The 16,138-nt window shown below is 31.8% G+C and overlaps 1 protein-coding gene across 2 annotated transcripts; it reads right to left on the minus strand.

Annotated features, from left to right (window-relative positions):
• Positions 1-571: 571 nt before the first annotated feature.
• On the minus strand, positions 572-12,924 carry LOC125068741 (xanthine dehydrogenase/oxidase-like). 2 transcript variants are annotated; one of them, XM_047678042.1, is made up of 17 exons: positions 12,871-12,924; positions 10,253-10,410; positions 9,130-9,290; positions 7,438-7,814; positions 7,116-7,336; positions 6,910-7,012; positions 6,562-6,689; positions 6,181-6,471; positions 5,780-5,941; positions 5,534-5,662; positions 4,977-5,461; positions 4,680-4,863; positions 4,351-4,546; positions 3,053-3,819; positions 2,762-2,954; positions 2,302-2,415; positions 572-1,986 (listed from the first exon to the last, which is right to left on the minus strand). In XM_047678042.1, the coding sequence occupies exons 2-17, from the start codon at positions 10,331-10,333 to the stop codon at positions 1,916-1,918; spliced, it is 3,663 nt and encodes a 1,220-aa protein (XP_047533998.1). In that variant the 5' UTR covers positions 10,334-10,410; positions 12,871-12,924; the 3' UTR covers positions 572-1,915. The 2 variants fall into 2 exon arrangements, with proteins under 2 accessions (XP_047533998.1, XP_047533997.1); XM_047678041.1 differs by lacking the exon at positions 12,871-12,924 and adding an exon at positions 11,562-11,694.
• Positions 12,925-16,138: the final 3,214 nt, after the last annotated feature.

A 16,138-nucleotide genomic window follows, 5' to 3' on the forward strand; every position in this document is an offset into this window, starting at 1 on the left:
TTAAATCTGACGCTGCGACATATATATATATATATATATATATATATATATATATATATATATATATATATATATATATATATATATATATCGCAAATTTGCTCCCTTGTCGGTCCAGTATCTAGCATAGACAGTTTCAGATCATGAAGTCCAGAAATCGAATACCGGGTCAGGATCAGCTAAGGTTGTTGGGTTTTTCTTCAGGTTCTTTTGGTTTTCATTGTAGATAACCTTTTTTTTAAAGAATAATAGCAATGACCCAAATTAATTAAAGAATCACTAATATTCCTATTACTATTCCTTAATAGGAGGAACGACAACAGTCTAAGGGGTCTGGATCAATCCTGCAACTTTTTACATCGCCGGTTGGCCCTTAAAGCATTGCGCTATTGACGGTTACTTGGTGGTATGGTTTTATGCATTCATGTTTAAGAGTTTAGTCAGTCAGTGTAATAGCAACCAGAAGAGACAAATCGACATTTTAGTTCCCAAGGTTAGTAGCGCATTGAATATACAAGGGAGGGTTAAATTAAATTACGTTATTATTTTATTTAATATTTTTATTGCCTTCTTATCAATCTTATGTCTATTAATAGTGGTGACTATTGTCTACCCTTTTTAAATAATAAATGCATCGTGAGGAAACCTGTAAATGCTAATGAAAACACCATACTATGTGTATCCATCAACCCTTATTGGAGTATCGTGGTCGAGGGTAGATTCCCAGTAGATTTGTTCTGGTTCACAACAACCTTTACGCTGTGGTATACAATAATTTAGAAACCATTTTTTTTTTCTACAAGTATTCGTATCAAAAGGTTCTTAAGGGGAAACCCAAAACTTTATAATTTGTTTTTGCTTTCAGTACAGTATTGCAAAATACAATTCGAAAAGTGTTTTTGTTTGAAAAAGTCGGATTTCTTTTCTATTTAAGACCTTAAACGTTTCTACTCGGAATGAGTAATTGTTTTACAAAATGGATTCAAGTCAACATAATATAGAGATGAATATTGTATACTAAATGTAAAACTGACTTTTTTCAGTCATATTACAGGTTTTTTGAGGAGTTTCCAGCTTTTGACATACTTTCAGAGGTTAGGTGAACTTCCAGTTGGCCATATTTATACTTCTTCCTTCACTTCGGGCTTCCACTTAGAATTTCTTAAGTGACCTTTATCATATTCAATTGACTTAGGCACAAGACCAAAGATCGAAGAAAAAGAAAGAGAAAAGATTGCTATCTGTTAGAACCCCGCCTCCACTATCATCAAAAAGTGATAAGTCTCGACTATAATTTAATGATCCCACACTATGAGACTCCATCAGAGTTTAATATGATTAAATACCATAACCTATTCTGATAAAACTTACTCAATAAATGACGAGCTCTTTCGATACATTACTTTTTTAATCTATTCAAATCTAATAAAATTTTTCATGAATGTATTTAGGTTAGTCATTTAATCACATTTATAAATTTAAATAGTACTGAATTTTAATTTTATACTACCCATTCTAATTCTTAAACCTACAAATACCCTTATAAGCTAAAATAGAGACAAAAACATATTAGATAATATAACAAAACAAAGTCATGTTAAAGTTGATAAAGTAATAATGGTGGTTTACAATTAGACAATGAATTGGAGACATGAAATACGAAAGGATTTAACTACCTTAAACCTAAAAGTACCAGATTCAACTCTCACTAAGGCTTTTGTGTAATTATTTTAAATCTGCGTGGAAATAATTATTACAAATTAAAAATAAAGCGAAGCGATGCAGCTTCCCAGTTAAACATAAATTTGTCAATATTTTGTGAACGGCATTAAAGAAAAGGTTACCCATATCCATTTTATTTCTAAGAATATAAACATTTTAAGCAATAATAACTAATTATTAATATAAGCAACTATTAGTAAAATTTTAAATCCTCAATTTTGGTTTCGCATGACAAACATATTTTTTCTACGGTGTATGGTCCATCTGAAATATGAGTATTTAAAATTACCACGTTATTAAGAATAAATAATCGGAATAAGCCACCAAACGTTTTTGGCTCGACAATGTAATTACTACCTGTTAAATTATTTCATAAGAAATATCTCAAAACTCACCGCAGAACAAGTGTAGTATCAAAAAGCCATATGCGACAATGAGTATAATAATAATTATAAAACTTAAAGCATATATGACTATACGCACCAAAATAGTTTCAACAAGTGAGTTCATAAAGAATAGCTCTGTATCTAACTCATATTAAAAGGGCAATTTTCATAAAAAACAGTAAATTTAATTTACCTATATTAAACCATTTGTTTGAAGGGATTCCTGACTCTAATCTGGCAGAAGCTATTGCCTCTCTCATTGCGAAGGGCACTACCACTGACAAACAAAGAGGTGGCTCACTAGTTGCTGAAAACACACAAATATACTTCGATTATTTGATAAAAGAAACAAACGTGCCAACTTTATTATCTCGGTGTGCCTGACAGCTACGCTTGGCACTTGCCAAACGTCATAATACTATACTAGTATTGTTTTGCGAGTATTTTTATCGATTCTTTCTTAGCTTTGCCGGTCTATCTAGACATATAAATAACAATCAAAGCAATATACATTCCACATCTAGAGATTCACAGAAAATTAAATTTTATGGTCGAAAAAAATGTATAGATGATATTATTATAATAATACCCCTAAACAATTAAACCTATAAAATTAAATTTGTATATATGAACTAAATAATTTTTGTTTGTACATTTTGTTCCAAGAATAGCATCATAGCTGTAAGATTTCTCCCGAAAGTATATTCGAAAGTCCTGCGGTATATCCGTGGCTTGTGGTACATAGTAATTCCAAGATCGATCGGTGAGCAGTTCACCAGTGCTATAATTATACACCAATTCTTCAGATGTCATATAACCCAGTCCCTGTACGAACGCACCTTCAATCTGTAAATTGTAATGATAAAACAGGTACATTAAACTAAAAAATAATAATTACAGAACAAATATAATATTTGTATAATAAGTATATTTTTATTACTTACTTGCCCAATATCAATTAATGGATTAATACTACGACCTACGTCTTCTAATAAATCAACTCTCAGGATTTCAGATTCACCTGTTAGTACATCGACTTCAACTTCAGCTAAGATCGCACCAAAAACATTATTGTTCTTATATACGTCATCAAATGTAGCGAGTCCATTTGCTTGTAAATTAATTCCCAGTTCATATGCTCTTGCAATTAATCGTTCCCATGTTGGGTTACCCATATCTCTTCTTAAAGGTTCTAATCGTTCTAGCAATTCCTTACAACATCTTGTAACTCCTAAAGCAACATTTTGGGATGCCAAACTCGAAACAGTACATGAATTATTCGGATTGGCCATTGTGTTGCTGGCTTTAACTTTTATTTTACTTACAGGTATATTCAAGAAATATGCACAAACTTGAATTGCTTTAGTGTTAATGCCTTGACCTAATTCAACCCCTCCGTGAGTTATTGCAACTGACCCATCACCGCTGTAGACTGATAATGTTATATTTAATATATAAGGGTAGGTGCTGTTCCATCTCATAAGAGCAAATCTTAAGCCTCGTTTTTTCCATCTATTTTCTGAATTAAATTTGTCTTTTGCCTTTTTCCTTTCGATGTAATTTGAATCATTTATAAGAGTATTGGTCATTTCAATAAGGTCACCAAATTCTTTGTCAAGGTTATTTAGGCGAACTGTTAAAGGATCTAAGTCCAATTCGTAAGCTATTCGTTCCATGATTGTCTCAGCGGCAGAAATGGCTTCCAATGTCCCTGGAAATGTAATTGACGTACATCTATAAAAAATAAAGAGCCTTTAAATATTAAAATACTGGCGTAGAGCCTCTTTTCCTTTTCAGAAGAAGGTTAAGATTTTGTTTCACCACGCTGCTCAAAGATAGGGTGGAGACACCTAAGTTAGATGTTCATCTGTCTCATACAGGACTTTTTTTCGTTTTCTTTCACAACTAAGAACGAGACGAATTGTAAATTCAAATTAAACACATGAAAATTCAGTGGTGCTTGTGCAGTATTTAACTCGCAGAATCATGTGTTCTACCTTACTCGGCAGTTTCAGCTCTAAATATTTAATTGTATGTTGGAATCACATAAAACATCATATTAATGGGACTCTGTGATCTGGATGAAAGAATAAACAAATGTTGCTCTCTATTAAAATGATATATTTTTCTGTATAAAACTGCAGGCTTTGCCTCAAGGTTAGGCTGCAATGATAAGTGCAAAAATAGACGCTTATCAGTAATAATTAATTCAACGCAATGAATATATTAAAGTTTTTTTTACCTGGAGAACGAAACCAAGTATTCGAAGGAGTATCAGAAATAGCATTGAAACATCTAAAATTCCACCTTGCCTTGTCATAGCAATTGTAATAGTTTCCTTCAGTGATTCGTATAAGAAGTTCGTTGACAATATAACCATTATCATCATAAATGTCATAATTCAAGTACTGAATAACACCTTCACTATTAACACCTATCTAAAAGAAATAATTTTTTTTTTTATTTTATTTTTTTTATTATTGTTGCTATACAATAATAAATAGGAAAATATTTATATCACGCAAATCTTATTTCATATTATATTTTACAAATAGTACGCTGTTCACTTACTTCATAATTCGTTGAAGAAGGCATTCGTTTACCAATTGCACGAGTTTGGATTCTTAATGGCATGAGGAATCTACAAGGTCGGTTCAGTTTGTAGGTAGCGATACTGCAAGCTGTAGTTATAAGAGTCTGTCTTGACAATTTCAATCCAAAACTTCCTCCAACTCGATGAACTTCCATGTCGACCCTGTATTTTATAAGATTAACTTTGAATAATAATAATAATTTTAAAAACATTGAAGCAATTTTGATTTGTCACATATTCAAATATATAATAATTCAAATTTTACGATTCTGTACCTGCTTTGATCGATGTTCAAGCACCGTGCCGACATCGTTTGAGCAGCAGCTAAGTAGTGTGACGTGGGAGTAGCTTTAATTCCTTCTTCAGTTGGCCAAGAAACACATGACAAATTTTCCAAACAAAAATGATATTGCCCAAATATAGTTTGATCGTCATCGATAACTTTGACTACATCGTTACCCTTGTCAGTTGCGTTTATACATGAGAATAATGTAACTTGACTAGGATCATTTTTAATATTCCTTATATCTATTTTGGGTTGACGTACGTTACTGTACTTAACCTTTACCAATAATCGAGCTCTGTTAGCTATATCATAAGATTCTGCTACGATAATTCCTAAAGGTTGGTTGTAATAAAAAACTTCACCGTCACATAGTATCTCTTCATTCGTAATACTATCTTGGTCTTCAGGTGGTGTAAATGAATTGACGCCAGGGATATCTTTAGCTGTATAGAAGGCTATAACGCCAGGGAAATTCTGAAATCGGTTTCATATATAATATTAACATCTTTGCTTTTGTTTATTTTTTTTCTTATTCATGGTACCTACCAAAGCTTCAGTGGCATCTATAATGTCTATATTTCCTCTTGCGATAGTTGTAAGGACAAACGTAGCAAACACTTCTCTAGGTAGGGACGGGTGATCATCGACATACTTTGCCTCTCCCGCGCACTGGTGCTATTAATTTTAGTATGGACATTATTAAAATAAGCTGATTCTGCGTAAGGGTATATTTTATAATTGTTTTTTTTTTTAATATATTGACTTCGTAGATTTTTAACAATATTAACTTACCAATGCTTCCACCTTAGGTATTGGTTCATTAAGAGGCCATATATTTGGATCAGTTGGAAACGACTGCGACGCAGTAGAAACTGGACGCGTTTGATGAAGTTTTATCTTTCCGGATTTGTATCGTGAGTGCAATATGTTTTGGGGAGAGAGAAATAAAAGACCCTGTAAAAGGTTTTTGTAATAATATCAAATATATAAACTTAATTTAGAATGCTTCAAAAATCATTTTAAAAATATAATGTTGTGATGTATTTGTCTGGATTTAGCTATGAATATAAAATTTTCTGTAACAAAATACTCACTACAGGTCGTCATTCAAAACCTGAAATTACTTTTTTGTATCAAATTACTTTTTGACTTGTTTTGTGTTAGAAATATATAAAACATTAATACATTTTCACCTTATAAAAGAGTCCTATTGCCAGCTGTTTTCTATATTGAACTGAGGGTTCAGGTGGAAGATCAGTTACCACAAGTTCATCGGAGAGTATTTTGATGGTTTGTTGCAAAATATTGTTATTGAAGAGCATTTTTCCAATGATAAAATTCTCTGTTTTTGTAGCTCGTGAAAAGTTTGAAGACAATCCACCGAATACAATTCTAGATTTTAGCACTTTGTTATCATCCTCATTTAGCTTATAAAGAAACGCTGCATTGACAATTGCATGTGCATTTCGGGATTTTGCTGATACCTGTAATTTTTTATCACGTATTAATAATAAGAATGAGTTTTCTTTCAAAACTGAATCTATTCTCATATAAAGACGCGTTAAAGGAGATACCTTGTAAGTAACCAACTTATAAGCAGTATTTAATGGTGGCAGTAAAACATTTAAAATTATTTTTCCTCTCATGTTTTCGTTTAGAAAATTTTCCATAGTAACTGTTTTCGTAACACCATCAGCAGATCCTAAAATAAAATGTGAAATAAATATAGCTTGTTTTAACGAATTATAATAAAACCATTATTGTCAGTAGGCCTGGTTATTCCAGAGAATGGAATTGCAATTAATTAGCTCTATTGCCTCCATTCTACGCGGTCATGAATCGTGATTCCTTGTTTCGTAATCGTAGTTAAAATTCTTATGTAAATAAATGATAGAAATAATACGATAATTTGGTACATTTACTTATCGTCAGCTGCGCTCCGACTGCTTGGAGAAGGAGAAAAATGTCAGAAGAGAAGTCACGATACTTATGTTTGATCATTAAGTTTCCCGCTATTGTTCCTTGCTGAAACAATCAATTATATTCACACTTATTCTGAATTTGAGTCAGACCTTGAACAGGTATGACTGAACAAATTATTATTTATGTTTAATAAACTATGTCTTACATTCCTGATAGCAACGTTGGCTACTAGTTGAATATGTTCATTTATAACTTTCAGGTAACCAAAATATTCAGTATCAGATGCATCAGCAAATATATCCATTAATTCAGTCAGTGTTGTTCCAGCTCCCACAACCATGTTTTGGTCAAAATAGAAACCTTTCAGATCACTTATAGCAGTGACATCTATTAAAACACGAGGATATTCTACAATTGGGCGAACTCCTAAAAAGAGAGTTTTATTAGAAAAATGTATTCAGTCTAACACAAATTTCCATTCCATTCCAATAAGACTTGTGTATTTAAAATCGTTGTGCTAATGTTACCTTTTCCAGTATTGCCCGCAACAAGCATATAAGAATCACTTCCTTCTTTTCGTAATATATTAAAAACATCTTCAACTGCGTTTACTCTAAACCATTTTCTGTTATCTTTTAAATCTATTTCAATATTGATTTCTCCCAAACTATCTCCAGACACAAAACACCAATCGTTGTCTTTTATGTTATTTTTCAAACATATCTCACTAGTTTTATTACATAGGGTAATATCTTCTATATCCATTATTTTATTTGGCTTGGGAGCATCACTGGCAAACTTCTTGAATGCTTCCAAAATAGTTCTGTATCCAGTGCATCTGCATATATTACTGGACAGCTGCTGTTCTATTTCTATCATAGTCTTTCTTTTGCTCTTCAATAAACTGTATAAGTTTTGTTTACAAAAATATATTGTGTGTAACTTTAAAGTTCTTGTTCATTATAAATAAGAATATTAGTAATGATTTAAAATAACGATAATTTTATCAAAATATATACATTTTCTTAATATAATATATCATAGTGCATTAACAAGGATGACTCTACCATCAATGCGGGTCGGGTTACGCATATCTATGAAGCCGAAGGTTTTTTGTGACTTATCCAAAGCACTCGATCATGATATTACAATATGAAACTCTGGTCAAGGAATTATCCTAATATTGAATTTGAGTGTTGAAGATATTCAAATTGTTAATATAACAAATATTATATATTTACACCTTTTTCCCGTACGAAGTCGGGGGCAGTTTGTTCGTGACACACAATTATGTAATTGAATTAAATTTTAAGAAAAAGAACTGAATAAATTTCACGTTAAAATTTTTATAACGAACAAATTACAATTTGGTAGTGTTCCTATTTAAATAAGAAGAAAAAAATCCAATCAAATGGAAAAGAATTATTCTTAAGCATCGCTGTCTGACTTAAGTATCGCTTTCAAGGTACTAAAAATTCAAAGTAATTAAATAAACATATGTACATATATATATATAACTCGGTTTTTAATTATTTTTTGTATAAAATTTAGTCTTAATATTAATGATATCACTTAACATAATCTACATGAATAAGTTTTGAAAGCCACAGGCTTATATCGTAAGGGTCGTGTGCCTAAAGTAAAGGTAGGACCGACCGCATTATCCCGTTGAAAAGCAATTTGCAACGCTCACACTCAATTAAAGGATTTAGGGGATTGTATAATATGGAGACCAATTCGCGTAGCCTCCAATGCAATTTGTTAGTACGGTAATGATCGTGGTTTCGCACACATAAGTTTATTCGGTATTTTAGTGTGCGTGTAGTACATTTCAACATTCTCAGACTATTATAATATTATATTCATGTTCATAACATATGTTAGTTACTTAATACTGCCTCGGTTGTCCATTATTCGTGATGTCTCGGATTTGTCTAGTTAGTCAAGTTAAATTGATTGTTTCTCACACACCAGATATCTCAGTAGCAGATATGGTAAGAACTATTTCATCTTACTGTCTGGTTCTACAGAAAGCACATAAATTAATTGGACCTGTGCTTGATTTCTTGAATTTGCTAGCCCCATGGATTGTCAAGCGACACCTTTCGAATTCACTTTTATATGAGTATTGGGTATTAAATAATTATCAGTTAATACTTCCATATTTTTGTAGTTTAATGGTAATTTCTTTAAAAAAATGTTAAATAAAATAAACTTACTTATACATAGACATGACGAAGCCGGGACTACAGTAGCCACATTGAGTACCGTTCGTCTCTGCGAGCGTCTTTTGCAAAGGATGGTAACCATCCAGTCGGTTGCCAATCTTCTCAATAGTTGTAACCTCCCAGCCATGACAAGATGGTACTGATACCAAACACTAAGAAATAAATTGCTTTCCTGTTAATAATCTTTTGCTAATCATTTGCTATCAACAAACTACCAATGTATTTAGAATCAAATATAACTTATTCAAGACTCTTGGTAAAGTAAAAGTGTCGAATAATATTACGATTACTATTACTTTTTATTCAGGTTAGGTTATTCAAGCATGTATCAGTTAAAGCAACTGACTATATCGAACTATAATTTATACTTTACTCAAGACGCGCAGTTACGTTACTTAATAGACAAAATGAAAACTATCAAGAATTAAAAAAAATAAACATGTAATCTGAGAAAAAAATATTGTCATTGTCGTTTTAAATATCATTACAGCTTAAACCATAGATGACCGTTTCACTATAAAATTGTGCCATCACATGCATCAGTTTTTACTAAAACTTTTACAAATTGTACCTTGTATTTTATTTTGCCTTCCTATACTTGATGGTAGGACTTCATATAAATGCTACAGTAGCTGTCACCCACTCATCAGGTATTCTACCCTTCGTCTAAAGGGTAAATTTGCCTTTATAGCTACAGGCACAAGGGAGATGGCGTTCCCAAGCTTGCCCATTTGTGGTTAATATTTGTCACAGTGCGAGTGTCTATGGGTGCTGGTGATTACTAACTGACAGTCATACGTGGTACATGTATGCCCGTTCGTATATACTTCACTGCATACTGTAAAACAAAGTCGCTTCCCGCTGTCTGTCCCTGTGTATGCTTAGATCTTTAAAGCTACGGAACGGAATTTGCGGATGCGGTTTTTTTTTAATAGATAGAGTGATTCTAGAAGAACGTTTATATGTATAACACATGTGTAAAAGAGAAACACTGATAATTTCAGAGATTTCTAATGTGATGTAAATAAACACATGCTGAACTCTACGAGACCGATCATAATAATGTACTACAGTCTTGTTATATATAATTAAATAGTTATGAAAGCTATCTTACAGAATTAACCGCTTCCGGCATTGACCCTGGTGATTTTATGACGCTTATGATACATGCTCCGCATCCACCTTCCAGGCACATATATTTGGTTCCTCGCAGTTCCAGACATCTTCTCAGGAACTCGAGCAGTGTTGTAGTGGAACTGACATCACCGCCAACTAATAAAATATTTGTAACGAATTTAAATTGCATTTTTATGAATAATTTATCTTTTAAAATGAGATCGAAATTTATGACAATACCAACGACATCCGGTTGCCTTAGATTAGTATTTAAAAAAACCTGTTGTGCAAAATAATTCTTCGAAGTGTCGCTATATGTATTTAAAATAATGATCATTATTTTACATTACACTAGACATAAAGTAGGATACGTTGACAATGACATGTTACATGGAAAATGTTAAATTGGTATTAAATGTTCGAAATGGTAGAATATTTGTAAAAAAATGTTGTTATGTATAAATGAGGGCTCATATTGTATTAAACAAGGATGACGTTATACTAAAGTAACTCAAGTGAATACAAATCGATTGTGACCGAAACGACACATATTTCGATACACTATAAATAGAGACAGAGAAGTTTGATATTTTTTTAATATCAATAGGAAAATAAAATGTAAAATATACTTTTTTTGTTGCTTATTACCGACTCTATCCTATATAATCGTATTATTATCCGGTTAAAAACCAAAACCCAAATAGACCACTTGAAGATAAGTTGTCACCAACGCCCTTAGACATTGGCCCTGTAAGAAACATTAACCATCTCTACATCCCCAATGCACCACCAACATTGGAAACTAAGATGTTATGTCCCTTGTGCCAGTAGTTACACTAGTTCACCTACTTTTTAATTATGGGATTTTTGCGGCCCTTAAAATGTATTAGCTAAGAACGGGTTTTGTAAATCTAATAAAACTTTCTTAATAATTAATTAATTTATCAATTCAAACATTCGTGAAATATATAAACATTGACACGCTGGTCTCATCTCGTATATAAGAACAATGTTAAGAGCCGGAGCCGTCGCGGATATATGTATAATAAAGAGAATAAATATATTGTATATAATATTGAATCTATAATTAGTCTTTTAATTGAGGTATTATTTACAGAAATGATCTTCATTAAATTATCTTACTACGTTATTCCAACTATCTTGATTCCGTTAACTAACAACTATTAAAAGAAAAAACAAGCATTCGTAAAGAAATATTTCGCATCATGAATTGAGTAATAATTTTTTTTTAATAATTATTATAATTGTGACAACATATGGTATATTAAGTATTATGTGTGACTTACTTGAATATTCTGATCCATTTACTTTAAATTTTACCGAATCCATGCCTGCTTTACTAGACATCAATATCGGTAATGATTTCTGTTTTATTACTATTAATATAACTTCATCATTATTGGCGACTCGTAAAGTATGTTATTGATAAAGTGTCTACGAAATTAAATACAAGAGAACCATTCTTTATTTAAATTGTCTTTTTTTTATGTATACAAGTGCAATGACATAATGCCGAATTCCACTTGATAGTAAATAATAATTCTTTTTTTTTACTGTTAATATTAAGTAGGAGATTTGTTTTTTCTTTGTGTATGATATGGGTTAACTATTCTGATGATTATTTGTTGAGAGATAATTTATCTCGAGTGTGGTTTCATTTAAATCTTATAAAAAATATCCAACCCTATCAAATGAATCTCAGATGTACGTTGCTATGGTATTATGAGCTGGCGAGTAAACAGGTTATACTTTTAGACTGAAACATTCGTACGAGTACTTATTTAAGCGCAGGAGAGGTTATACTTGTATTTTTAGATTCCATCATTAAGTGCCACAGAGTGTACCTATATTTATTTTACAACAATATTTTTGAGAGTAAAAAATGGAAAATTCTAAAGGAAATTATCTAAACTCTGAATAGATGATGTATTGGCTGAATGTCATACTCCTCTGATTGAACGGCTCCACTTAGGAAAAACGCAAATTTAATAGCAAAATAAGCTAGTAATAATACAAATATTTAGCTGTCTTTTGCAACTAACTTCGCATTGTCATGTTTTGACGTTATTTCCGTTCCACCATCATACTTAACAAGCCATGTGAAACTTCAAAAATATAGGTGAAGACAACTAACCACCAGACCCTTCCTTACTAAAATCACTTTAAAATAAACTCCGCCCATACCGAGCCAGTATACATTAAAAGCTATTATGTTAAAGTGTAGAACAAAGAAATGTATAGAAAGCGCATGGCACTAAATTAGTGGTTAAATGGTTATTTCAAGGTACCGAGGTGAAATTGCAGCTCCGTATAAAAGTGGTTTTATTTCTAAAGCTGCTATCCGGAACTGTTCACGCTGGGGAGATGGTACATTCGGAAAGAAAAATACTTTCGACCACGTAAAAAGAAATGAAAATGGCGGCGCCATTGTGAAACTAAAAGCAATGTCAATTGCCTTCTCGTTGAAGACTTTCTAATTTTGTCTCATTATCTGAGGAGATTTTGTTTCAATATTTGCCTCATTATCCTCATTTTTTTAATATAGTTGAGGTATTCAACTGCTCTGTATTATTATATAAGCATTATAATACTCACTCTTGTCAGATTTAATGGCACTCTGACACAATCAATTGATTTCTGGTTAGTTACTTAGTTGGTTAGTTACTGTAGCCAACCTTTTCAGAGGCTGCTGAGATTGAGCCATTGAGATCCCAATAATTTCACTTGCTCGACCAGCAATTCTGAGTTGACAAGAAAGGTAATCAAATAGAAAACGCACATGTTGCGTCCACACTTGCAAACGGTAAGAATTTATGCATATCATGGCTGGTCTGGAATCGGCCGTTTTGGCTAGGACGATAATTCAGACGCCACGATAGTATATGCAAGTGATCTCGTAACGTCCTCTAAAAATGGAAGATATCGATAGTTATTCAGTAGAAATTCAAGACAACGCCGGTGAGTCCCACATACCCTGACTCCATGAACCTGAATGTCGTAAATGCGTTTTTGAGATAAAATATTGGTGTTGTTCATAGTTAATTCACTGTGGCGTGACTAAATGCATTGCTTGCATCAAGTCGAAAGGTTCACCTGTTTTCAGTAGTTACTTTAAAATATTTAAGAACACATTGGGGTTCAACGCCCTCAAGTCTTTGATACGCTGTTTTAGTTGAATAATATATATACAATAATCATTTTATTTATCTGGTTTTAAAACTCAATATCAATCGAATATGACAGCGTGAAGTGACATTACGTATGATATTGTTATAAATTATTATATCTGTAATACGAATGCAGTTGGCTTTTATGGTTGGAAATAATCGAAGTACGTCTTAAAATTATATGAATACTTAAAAACATTTCATAATCAGTGATAATAAATACGAAACATTATTGCATTTCATTTTTTATGTCACGACTGTTTGATTTTGCAAGTCTTATCATAAAAATAATAAAACATTATTTAATATATTTAAATTACGTATTAAAATTCTACCTGTGCGAAATTCAGAGTAATATTTTTTTTTCCTTTTTTTCGTCAGATATTCGTAATTACAATCATAAAATCTTCTATATAATTTATTTGCTAACGATTACTTTAATTGTTAGTAAATAAATTAAACATGCTTCTTAAGTATCGTGGTGGAACGGAAATTACGTCAAAACATGACAATGCGAAGTTAGTTGCAAAAGACAGCTAAATATATACATATATGTACTATTTCTAGCTTATTTTGCTATTAAATAAAAATCCTAGCCTTTTTCCTAAGTGGAGCCGTTCAATCAGAGGAGTTTATGACATTCAGCCAATACATCTTCCATTCAGAGTTTAGATAATTTCCTTTAGAGTTTTCAATTGTTTACTCTCAATAATATTATTGTTAAATAAATATAGTTACACTCTGTGGCACTTAATGATGGGATCGAACGTATTCACTGAAAAATAAATCTTAAAATACAAGTATAACCTCTCCTGCGGTTAAATAAGTACTCGTACGAATGTTTCAGTCTAAAAGTATAACCTGTTTACTCGCCAGCTCATAATACCATAGCAACGTACATCTGAGATTAATTTGATAGGGTTGAATATTTTTTATAAGATTTAAATTAAACCACACTCGAGATAAATTATCTCTCAACAAATAATCATCAGAATAGTTAACCCATATCATACACAAAGAAAAAACAAATCTCCTACTTAGTATTAACAGTAAAAAAAAAATAAGAAAAAAGAATTATTTACTTGAGTGGAATTCGGCATTATGTCATTGCACTTGTATACATAAAAAAGACAATTTAAATAAATAATGGTTCTCTTGTATTTAATTTCGTAGACTATTTGATTTTTAAAGTCTTATCATAAAAAAAAAAATCATTATTCAACATATTAAAATTCTACCTGTTCGAAACTCAGAGGAATATATATTTTCCTTGTTTTCGTCAGATATTCGTTATTTAAATCATATACTCTTATATATTAAATGGAATTTTGGTATCTGTTTTAAAATAACATATATCGGCATTGATCTACCACCAAGACAGTTAGCATAAATATGTCTTTCTTCATAGAGAAGGTTTTTGTACTTTGTTATAACTCTCCGCTAAATGAGCCTTGCTGGACCATCAACTTCAGTACATGATATTTTATATTGCATACATATGTTCGTTGCAAATATTTTGGCAGATATGTTTATGTTTTAATATAGTTGCTAACTATTACTACAATAGTTAGCAAATAAATTAAATCATATGTCGTAATACACGACAGGTATAAGCATTTTTTGGTTTCAAATCAGTAGACAGACTTTGTGCAAGCCCGTCTGGGTAGGTACCAACCACTCATCAGATATTCTACCGCCAAATAACAGTACACTGTATTGTTGTGTTCCGGTTAGAAGGGTGAGTGAGGCAGTATAATCACAGGCACAAGGGACATAACATCTTAATGCCCAAGGTTGGTGGCGCATAGGTGATGTAAGGAATGGTTAAGATTTCTTACAGCGCCTTTGTCTATACATACTTTGTCATATCAGGTGGCCCATATACTCGTCCGCCAACTAATGCCATAAAAAAAAGACAGACTAGCAAATACCAACTGATGGCACTTAACCACTGATATATATTGAGCCTGAAGAAATATTAGCAATCCTTTACATACACAAGACGCCATTAACCTCGGGAACTAAAATGGTTTGTCCCTGCCTGTAAATACACTGGCTCACAAACGTCAAACCGAAGTACAACAAAACTAAGTGATGGTGTAGAATTTTTGATGTGTTGCACAAATCCACTCCATAAAAGTAGATTAGAAGGAAAAAGTTTTCAATAATTTGATACTATTGAAGTTTACTGTCGAAAAGAATGGGCTTAAAATATTTCAAAAGACTGATCACAATTGTGAAACGACTTAAGAACATCTGTAATAAAATCATCGTAAAAGTACATTTAGCTGAACTGAGCGGATCGGGCCTTTCTCTACGGACAATGTGCCAGGAATTGACTTCGGGCTTCGAGACAACTCCACCATTATCCGCGTTTATGATTGGTCCATAATATGGAAGGAAGCGGTTTCAAATTCTAATAGTCTTCAAACTACATTGTAATTGATGTTATACTAAAATTTGAAAGATTTCGAGGTCGAAATTACTAAAGCAAATAACTCTTGTTCTTTTTAATCTTCCAATGTAAATTATTATGAATAGTCAATTAATGTATTATATTTTTATATACAATAGTTATATACAAAAAATACAATAGTTATATAGTTTGCATATTGTTTCAGTTAATTTGTTGGTTCAAATTAAATCAAATTATATCATTCAATAGAAAAAAAATCAGTGAGGTTTTTAATTGGCTA

The sequence above is a fragment of the Vanessa atalanta genome, chromosome 14, assembly GCF_905147765.1.
Source record: "Vanessa atalanta chromosome 14, ilVanAtal1.2, whole genome shotgun sequence".
Classification (NCBI taxonomy): Eukaryota; Metazoa; Arthropoda; class Insecta; order Lepidoptera; family Nymphalidae; genus Vanessa; species Vanessa atalanta.

Excerpts from the sequence above, each read along its gene's own strand:
- LOC125068741 (XM_047678041.1), bottom strand. The coding sequence starts at position 11,622 with ATGTCTAGTAAAGCAGGCATGGATTCGGTAAAATTTAAAGTAAATGGA. Across the intron at positions 10,411-11,561 it reads AAATGGATCAGAATATTCAA|TTGGCGGTGATGTCAGTTCC; the intron begins GTAAGTCACACA and ends ATATTTTATTAG. Across the intron at positions 6,690-6,909 it reads CGGAGCGCAGCTGACGATAA|GATCTGCTGATGGTGTTACG; the intron begins GTAAATGTACCA and ends ATTTTATTTTAG.